Consider the following 10,565-nt stretch of genomic DNA (forward strand, 5'->3'; position numbering starts at 1 on the left):
ATTATGTTCTTCAATTTGTTTATTTAATTGTACTGGTTCAATATATTTAATAATTTTTGGTGGATTTAAAATATGTGATGATTCAATATTATGATGATGATAATGATTATTATGATGTAATGTTTCATAATGATTTGGAATAATACCAGAACTAACGAATGATGTTAAAGCACAAATTGTTATTAACTGTAAAAAGAGATCATACAAATAATTAATATTTTTGTTCAAATGTTTTATGAAATGAATGAAAAATGATGAACAAATTAATTTTTATTCAAGGTGAAATCAAATATAATTCACATAGGTAAGAATTAATTATACTTACTTTTGATATCATTTTTATTAAATTTTTAATAAATTAGATCAAATTTTTCTTAAAGAAAAATGTTTATTAAAAGAAAGTTGTTTATTGTTTGACTACAATTGTCCATTTGTTGTTTTCTTTTATATAGGGATGTGTAACATATTATTCTTGTAATTGATAATTAGTCAAAAAAATCATCGAAAATGTCAAGATTACCCACATAATAAATTAAAAATGAAAGGTAAATAATTTCATAATTATTAATTGTCTTTAATATATTTTTGTTATTATTCAAAATTTCACAAGACTTTATATGGTCAACATTTTATAATTTAGGACTTTAGATTAATACATGTACGTATTGCCTACAATCAGAGAGGGAACACAAATGTAATTGACCTTCTAATTAAAATAATGATATTTTTTACAGAAATAAAACAATCACAATTGTTACACTGCACTAAAAAGCCAAAATTTAGAGTAATTTACAATAGTGGACATATTGTGAATAATTTTCTTTATAAAACGATCATACACATATGCACGTAATTCGTCCATGTATAACTGTTATACTTATTGCTCTTTAAGTTACATAAGTTTTATACCATAAAAATATCGTAAATAAAAGTAAATGGAAGCATAATAATAAAAAATAAATTATCATAAGTGAATTTTTCATATTTAAAAAATTATGAATAGGTAATGGAAAATTAAAAAAAAAATTATAATTTTTTTTTTTTATAAAATATGAGAGCAAATTAAAAAATGGTTTTTATATTTCAGTTATTTCTTTTTAGTTTCTTATCGTAGCAATTCGTTGAAAATTACACGTGCTTTTAAAAAGATTTAAAAGTAATAAAATTATTAATAAATTTAAGAAAAATTGAGGTTATATAAATTAAATATTTTGGAAAATATTTTATATTCACTGTATAGTTTTGCAGTACAAAGAAATAATTACTGTCTCCACTATAGTGGAGATTGCATTCTCACAACCTAACTGTTTCACACGTGTTTGCATGCTTTTCACATCCTCTCTTTCATCAAAACATAGTTTATTAGGAGAGAGGGTGTAAGAAGCACAAAGTAAATGCTGTTAATACGTTCGTCGAATACGCGTGTAAATAGGATTAATGTGCTCTTTCGCGCACTAAATTTAATTATGTAGTTATGTTTAGGAGAATAAAATTGAAAGTCAATTGACATTATTCTAATAACACAACATATAATCTGTTCGAATACAAATTATAATAAAATATGAATAAATGAGCGAGTTTTAAGAATTGATTTTATACGAATCCTCTTTCGTATGCAATATCATAGGGTCTCGTATGCAATACTTTTTATTGATATTTACATAAATAAAGTGTCTATAATTTTTATGGGATAGCTCTTAAAAAATTGGTGCGAATTTAAATTTAAATAAGAAATTTCACAGAAAAAAAAGAGTAGAACATTTAGCTAAAACAATAGTATAAATCACCTAATGAAATGCTTGATTTTCAGCCTCCTAAACTATTTAGCTACATTGCCTAATTTAAATTAGCTGAATTTACTTTTTAATAATTAGGAAAATTAACCAAATAAATTTGCTGATTTATCTACAATACTAGCTAAAATACCTAAAAATTTAGGTGGATTAGAACTAAGCAAATAGTCGTTTCACCTAATTATTTAGTTAATTTATTTTAAAACCTTTTTAAAATTTAACTAAAGAAATAGGAATTTCTCCTAAATAAGTAGTTAAAAAATATTCTCAACAATAGATAATATACCTAATTATTTAGTTAGAAAATAGAAAATATAACTATTTTTTAGTTAATTATAATAGGGTTTTTACCTATTATATTAGAAAAAGTATCTAAACAAATTAGGCTGTTTTCTAAATTTATTTAGGTTTAATCCTGAAAATAAAAGAATACTATAAATTAAAAATTAAGTTTTGCTTCATTTACGAGTAATTTTATTTTGTTTAATATTTTTTTAGTTATTTCACATTATTTTTAATGTAAAAACAAAAGATTTCTGTCCATCTACAATAAATTGAAGTTTTCCATTGCTTTTTTGTTTCGGCCACGTATGTAAAATTTTACCATTTGTGGTTTCAAAATAGCATTTAATAGAATAGTGGTAGTAGAATTTTTACAATCTATAAATCAAAAATAATAATTGTTATAGAACTTTTAAAAATTAGTCAAAATTTATTTCTCAAATTACCTTTGAATATCTTGTTATAAAATTGATAAAAGTTTAATGTTTTTCTGATACTTCCTTTTTATAAAAATTAATAATTTTAAGTTTAAAAGAATACCATTTCGAAAGAGTAACAAATTTTTCACTGAAAATGTTTTCTCGAAGTCAAATTCAATCTAAAATACATTTGAATATTTTTGGTTAGTTAAACAAAATAACTTGATTATATAAAAACTTACCAAAGAAGCTCCAAAATTTTGTTTTATAGAATAAGCCATTAATTAAAAATTTCATTCGAATATCGTACTGTGTTTTCTGCATAAAAAGTTGTTGGTATTACTTTTAATACGATTTTCACTGTTTTTATTTCTTGATTGTTTAAAATCTTGAAAATGTAAACTATGCTTGTTTACTATACCAATATTCACCATATACTAGCTTCTTTTCAAATACTTTAAAAATTAGAATACAAAAAAAGTAGCGGTATTTTGAATTTTTTTCTTGATAAAACAAGTGTTTTTTTCTAAATTCAGCTAATGTTTCCGATATTTCAACTAATGTTTTAGTTAATTCCTCTTTAAGTAAAATAATGTGGCCGAATTAACTGAAGTTATAGCTAAAATATGTAGAAAAGTAGTCATTGAAGAAGAAAAGTAGCGGTACTTTGGTTTTTTTTTTCTAAATAAAACATTTTGATCTTTTCACAACTCAACTAATGTTTTCGGTAGTTCAGCTAATGTTTTAGTCAATCTTTTGATATAAAATGAAATAGCTGAATCAACTAAAGTTGTAGTCAAAATATTTAAAAATATAGTCATTGATTAGGAATTTACATAAAAACTGTAAACTTATTTTTTTGTTTTCTTCTCTAAAATAACTAAATGTTTAGATGAAATATCTAATTAAATTAGTTGAACTTTTTCAACTATTTATTTTAGATAATACATCTAAATGAGTAGACAAATCACCTAATCTTTTTATTATTGCATTCAACTAATTCCAAATAGTTGAGCCAGCTAATAGTGAATTTTAAAACAGCTAAAGAAGTTGTCAATACTTCTAATTGTTTATATAAAACACCTAATTTGAAACCAGCTAATTACGATTAGTTGAAAAATCTAATTCATTTTTTTCTGTGTTTTCAATATAGTGCCGCCATTATTTTGAAATATGCAATATAATATTTAGCCTTATCTTTTGCGGAAAATTGAAAAGATTTTGAAATTATTAGGAAAAAGTGATAAATTTTTTTTTCAAAATTAATTTTTTTTTATAAAATTTTTCCTTTCAATATTTACGTTTACGGATGTGAATACAATTAACTGTTCCTTATTGTAATTAAAATTGTGTATTCCACTATTCATCTTTCAAAATCATCATTATGCTTTTGAGCGTTTTTCAATGATTTTTCTCTCAATCAATTTTAAATTTTTTTTTTCGCATTACGGCATAATCAAATAAAACACTCATACATTCAAGAGGCTCACATATGTATATTTTTGTAAATTTAATTAAAATTTAATTGAAGACACCGAAATGGTATGTTTTGGAAAAAAAAAAATTCTTGACATTGAATATTCAATCATAATCATTTTATGATTTCCTACTTACATACAAACATATGTGAGTATATGAAATTCAACAAGAATATTGAATGTTACCGCACATGTGCTGTGAAGTTGGGATTAAAATACTTTGTCATATTTATTTATCAAGGGCTCATCAAATTTATTAAAAAATAATTATGTTTTTAGTCTGTGCATAATTTACTTTACCTTTTATATAATATAATTAAATGCTTAAAATAATTGAAAAATTAAATAATAATTTTATAATTTTGATAATGACACTTTAAAGCTGTCATTTAAATAATGACACTTGAAATGAAATTAATAATGATTATTAAATTAATCAATTTTTTAAAGGCAGTCAATAAAACTAGCAAAGAATTTAAAAGTTATGTGTTCAGCTCAAATATTGTGGAAATAAAATTGAGGCTAGGCTTAGCAATTTTAAATTTTGTGATAATTTTTCAATGTTATGACTCTTCATGGGTACTTTGAATATGACACTTTTAATTAATTATAAGCAATTAGAAAACTTGAACTCATTTAAAAGTTAATCTTTAAAGTACGCCCTCTTGTGATAGAATATATTGGTTTGGACAACTTCTTGAGAACAATTGAATACTATTATAATACATTTACCATTCTAAATAAATTACAAAACAATTATACGTACATTTTAATTCAATTTATTAATTTTTTTTTCAAGAAAAAAGAAAAAATTTAGGCATATTTGACTAAAATAACTCAAGAATACACGTTTACAAATACAATATATCACAATAAAATAAATTAATTATGGTCAATAAATTTTGGTAGTTCCATTATTAATAATGATGGTGATGATGACCGTGATGATCATCGTGAGCGTAATGAGCTGCTGGTGCAGCAATAACATGTGCATGATGTCCTAATGGTTCACGATGTACTTCAGCATTAAAACCATTATGTGGATCAGCAGAATATTTTACGGTACGTTTAAAACCATCAGCATCAACTAAACTATATGATCCATGTACATTACCATGTCCATCAGCTGTTTCATGTTGATCTTTTACATCACCGGTATGACTATCATGTACACCATATTTAAAATCGTAGGGTTGTGGGGCACTATGATCGTCATGATGTTCATGATGACCATGATCAGCAACATAATGTAAAACAGGTCCATGATGTGCAACAGCTGCATGATGACCATCATCATGATGATAAACACCAGCTGATACAATGGTAGCGAATGCAAGTACAGCAATAATCTAAAATTTTATTATAAATTATAATTATTCCATTATATTATGTTATCCTTTATTGTTTGTGTGTATATGAACTCACTTTGTATGCCATTTTATTTTTATATTTGGATTTTTTGGCTAAATTTAATAATTTAGTTGTTAACTGAATTAAATTCAATGGTAAACTACATTTGATCTACACGACGTCAGTTATTTTTATACTATTCGTGTTGACCAATTATTATTGCTTTATAGTTAAGAAAAAATTTATAATGAAAATTTTACAAGAAGAAAAAGGAGAAAAAATAAAATAAAATTTTTTTTTTTTGTTTGGGGTATATAAAGCTAATCAATAATATACGAGTATACACACATACATACAATTTGTTTACCGTAATTAAATACAATAGCTTTACTTAAAGTTTTTATTTTGTTTTTCGTTATTTTAGAATGTGAATTATTTAATGAGGATTTAAGTACAAATGTTAAGTGAGGGTCACTCTCTATAATGCTTTAGACATGATTGAGGAACCAATTGTTTCTTTCTTATATACATAAAGAGTTATACATGCACACAAACATTTGTACACAATAAGCTGATAATAAATGAAAATGCAAATTTTTAGAAAATTTTTTGTTATAATTAATTAAAATATAAATTTATTGCAATTTAATTAATTTCATTAAATTAACGTAAATTTTATATAAATGTGTATGTATGTATGTAAATTTCATTAATTGCTCATTAGGTATATTTTATTATTATATGATAAAAGCGTTGATTTTTAGGAAATTTAAAAGAATTCAGTATTATTTTGAAAGTAGATAAAACATTGACAATGCTAAGAATGTTAGAATGTAGGTTATTGCAGAGAAAAGAATTTTAAAATATGTATATTGTAATTTCCGACGTCAAAAATCAAGGCTCACTTATTGATTAATTAAAATTTTAGTAAAATATTTAAGGAATTAGGATTTGAAAATTAAAAATTACAATCTTGTCAGCATCATATGCACTCTACATTCAGATAGGTTGTAGCTGATTTACGTAGATTTTGTTGTATACTATTGGATAAAGTGTAAGAAGAAAAGGAAGCTGCCAGCATTGAACGTTGGAATGATTTTGGTACTCCTTTACGGTTCAGGGAAGTAGCTGTGCGATGTAGACCTGTACAACCCGCAGGTCTTCATGAATAAGTGTTTAAAGAATATTTACAAAATATAGTTCGTATAGGTGCCGAGTAAAAGGCGGCCGATGTTATCTGATCAAACAAGATAACTGATAAAATTAATAGGGAATTCAATATTTGTCATTAGTACTAGACGGGCAGAAATCTGACGGGTGGGCGGGTAGGACAATAACCAGAAAGGGGGGGATAAAAATAAAGACATATAACGCAGGACATTGAACATATAACGTGGAAATCAAATCACATAACAAGTAGAACAGTATAAAAAAGAATATTCACTGTGTTAAGTCAGTGCTGGTTTGCGGAAACGGAAAGTGATTGGTGTCCAGGGTTAGCACCAAAAGCTACAGGTCTTCATTAATAAATGTCTCAAAATTATATTCAAAATATTCTGGCTATTAAGAATTAAAAAGCTGGAACTATGGGTATTGATGAGACAAGATTTAATAGAAAATTACGCAAGAAGAAGAAAGAATAAATTGGTTGAATTTTAAGACGTCCATTAACATCAGTGGCAACTCAAACCCTGGAATGGAACCCCAAACGGCAAAGAAGTATGGGGAGGCCAAAGGAGACGTGAAGATGAATATTCCCCAAAGAATTAGAGCTGATCAATAAAAAAATGAGAAAAAAATAAAGGGACTGACATAAAACAGAGAAAATTCTTATTCCCTTATGTTCCCTAGGTAATAACAACAGATGAAAAAATTTATGTGGTGGAAAAAAGCAGTATGGAAGCTACAATATCGACTCAGAAATTTTATAGCAATGATGTTGTCGTACCTATTAAATTCGAAGTTGTTATCTAAGAAGTATCCAAAGTTTAAAAAGTTTTGCTATCAGTTTTTTTAAATCATTTATGAAAAAGTTGTGAGCTGTTTTCATTTCGTTTTAGTGCTGAGACGTGTGTAAAAATTCACAGGATATGGTACACTATGCTTCAGATGGTTATTTTCCTCTGTCATAAAAGGAACGGTAAATTTTAAATATTGCTAAAATTTAAAAAAAATTAAAAGAGATTGAATTCTTATACAATTACATACTATGGTTATTATATGGTATCCTATAATTTTAATTAATACTTATAATATATAACGTAACGATATATATGATAAGCACAATGAGAAAATTTTTAATATTGCAATATAAAGGATACAAGCGAAAGTTAAGAAGGAGGTTAACGTTGAGGATTCGAAGATGCAGAAATTTGAACGAAACGCAATTTATAGCGAATTACTTTACTAAAATTAAGATGATCCAACAAAACGGTGATTTTGTTCAAACAATAATATTTTTCAATGACTGTAACATAAATTTTATCGAACGTGATCGACTACCAGTTTTAATTTTTCTAAGGAGCAAGAAGCAAATTTTATATTCATACAAAATAATCCTTTTCAGGATGTTATTTGATTGCTGCCATTTAAGGGTGTCATTTTTTCATCCAATTCATCATTTGAATTAGTAATCTGATCACTAAATCAATTACTTATCAACTTTAATAGAATAATTAAGATAGAAATAAAACAATATAGTGTTGAAAGTTTTCATGTGGTTATTAAAATGTAATTGTGAGTAAAAGTGAAAATTATTTGGAGAGCAATGTGTAAATTGATTCACCGAATGAAAATAAATAAGTTTCAAGTTATAGGGTCTAATAATAATAAATGAATATTTAAATAATAATTATCTTTAAAGTCTTGAATTTGGAGGTCCTTTATAAACAACTAATAAGTCTTATATAGTATAAACAAGTAGAGTACGCGAAGAGTGCACTGCGGTAATTAAATATTAAAAATTAAATTTCAAATTTTTTTTTTTTATTCATATTTTCAACAACAAAAATAAGTATAACTTTTATCACAACCGAAGAATCAATCATATACATTCGTATAAGGTAGTTTCCTAATGATGATGATGAGCATCATGAACATATACAGCTGGTGCTGGTGCTGCAGGTACATGAGCATGTCCTAAAGGTTCACGATGAACTTCAGCATTAAATCCATTATGATCATCAGCTGTATATTTAACTGTACGTTTGAATCCATCAGCATCAACTAAACTGTATGCCCCATGAACATTACCGTGTCCATCACCACTTTCATGTTGATCTTTAACATCACCGGTATGACTATCATGTACACCATATTTAAAATCGTAGGGTTGTGGTGCACTAAGATCATCATGATGTTCATGATGATCAGCAGCAGCATAATGACCTGATGCATGATGAGCTCCTTCATGATGGTATACTCCAGCAGATACAATGGTAGCGAATGCAAGAATAGCGATAACCTAAAAAATAAATTATTTTAAAATAAACCAATACAATCAATGAGTTAGAGGTGTGTGTATCCTTGTTTTGTTTTCTCTGATAGAGAAAGAGTTAAGTATCCAGTTTTAGAACTTACTTTGAATGCCATTTTTATGTTTTGAGTTTTTTTTTTTAAATTTGATTAAGTAACGTTGTTAATTGAATTAGATTCAATGAAAAACTACATACGTTATCTAAGGTGTTTGCCATTTTTATACTCTCTAATTTTGCAAATTTCAAAAAAATTTTTTAAAAAAAATTTTTGAAATTTGTTGTTGTTTTGTTTTTTAGTTTTGGAAATTAAATTGTTTGTGTACCTAAAATGAAAATATGAAAAAGAAAGATTGAAATGACGTCAAGTTTGATTGAATAATCTGAGATTAAAATGAATGACTGTTTTTTTGAGTCTCTTTTAATAAAAAATCACTTGTATGTAAACGTAATTAAATGATATTCTATGAGGACTTAATTGCAAATATTTTTCAAGGTCTTATTGAAATTTGCAAAATTTTTTTCTTTATTTAATAAGGTATTAAAAATTATTTTTATATTGTAATTTTACCAATAAATTCTTATATAAGCAAATATTGAAGTGCAAGATTGAATGAGTGTTGTTCGATATTTTTGACTTACGTTTTCTGTAATTGAGTAATTTCAATATCCTAAGGCTGTTATACCGTCTATAATATATCAATTTTTTTGCAAAGTATTTATATAGTAATTTGAATATATAAATGCGATAAATTAAAAAATATGTTGCCCACCCTAAAATATCGACTAAGGCTATTTTGGAACAATTTAGATTAAGCGGTTACTAGAGTTGGCTTGTCAATTCGAGTAAATATAAAATTCGGTAAGAAATTGGAAATCCGATTCAATACCATATATTTTATAATTCTAATAAGGGAGCTTATGTCATGGCACGAAATTTTGCATGTCGAGTTTTTGGCGAAAATGCGTCCGTATGTTAACTACTGTACTTTAATATTGGTTTTGTTACACGGATAATAACTTTTAGGATATGTCAGTTCTTGGGAAGTTGGTCTTCAATACGGGCCAATTTTAGAATTTCGAAAAATTTATAAAGAAAATATTTTATAGATTAATTTAATTTAATAATCTACTATTTTTTGAGTAAATCAGATGTTAGCAACTGAGCTTTTAGTACAGCCTTACGGTTTTTCCGCATATACTTCCTTGAAACTAAATTTTTCAACTTAATACATATTTTAAAACAATGAACTAGTAAATTTTTTTGGGAATAGCAGAGTTTGAGAACAGAAATTTCCCTTCTTGAAATTTAATAATTCAGATCTGTTAATATCTAACTATCCAATTGTTTAGACTAGAACTAACCTAAGAACTTTTTAGTGAATTCGAATGAAATAAAGTGAACCTGTACTAAGAATAAAATTTTTTCAGGTATATTGACTAAAAATTTACCAGTGTCAGTAAAATTTTGAGTGAAGTATTTTAAAAAAATTAAAGAACATTTTCATAATTTTATTCAAAACTTTCTCCAAATCCGAAAATACGTTTTGTGTTCGGCAATGTTTTTTCCACATAAATTTTTTTGAAACAAAAGAATTTTCAAAGAATAATTCGAATTTATAAGAAATATTAATTTTTCCTGAACAATACGAATATACAATTTATTTGTGCTGAAACTCCATTTGATACATGTGTGATATGTCAAGAAAGATGCATATAGAGGTTGCATACACATGAATTACATATTTATATATTTAGTCGAATTTTGAA

At 25.8% G+C, this 10,565-nt stretch overlaps 2 protein-coding genes across 2 annotated transcripts; both read right to left on the minus strand.

Annotated features, from left to right (window-relative positions):
* Positions 1-4,735: 4,735 nt before the first annotated feature.
* LOC129609413 (larval cuticle protein A2B-like) lies at positions 4,736-5,527 on the minus strand. The gene is made up of 2 exons (XM_055521315.1): positions 5,398-5,527; positions 4,736-5,321 (listed from the first exon to the last, which is right to left on the minus strand). The coding sequence occupies exons 1-2, from the start codon at positions 5,407-5,409 to the stop codon at positions 4,890-4,892; spliced, it is 444 nt and encodes a 147-aa protein (XP_055377290.1). The 5' UTR covers positions 5,410-5,527; the 3' UTR covers positions 4,736-4,889.
* Positions 5,528-8,392: 2,865 nt separating this feature from the next.
* Positions 8,393-8,913, minus strand: LOC129609463 (cuticle protein 7-like). The gene is made up of 2 exons (XM_055521377.1): positions 8,902-8,913; positions 8,393-8,785 (listed from the first exon to the last, which is right to left on the minus strand). Exons 1-2 carry the CDS (start codon positions 8,911-8,913, stop codon positions 8,393-8,395), a joined length of 405 nt encoding a protein of 134 aa, XP_055377352.1.
* Between the last annotated feature and the right edge of the window lie 1,652 nt (positions 8,914-10,565).

This window comes from Condylostylus longicornis, unplaced genomic scaffold, assembly GCF_029603195.1.
Source record: "Condylostylus longicornis isolate FDR11 unplaced genomic scaffold, ASM2960319v2 ptg000039l, whole genome shotgun sequence".
Lineage (NCBI taxonomy): Eukaryota > Metazoa > Arthropoda > Insecta > Diptera > Dolichopodidae > Condylostylus > Condylostylus longicornis.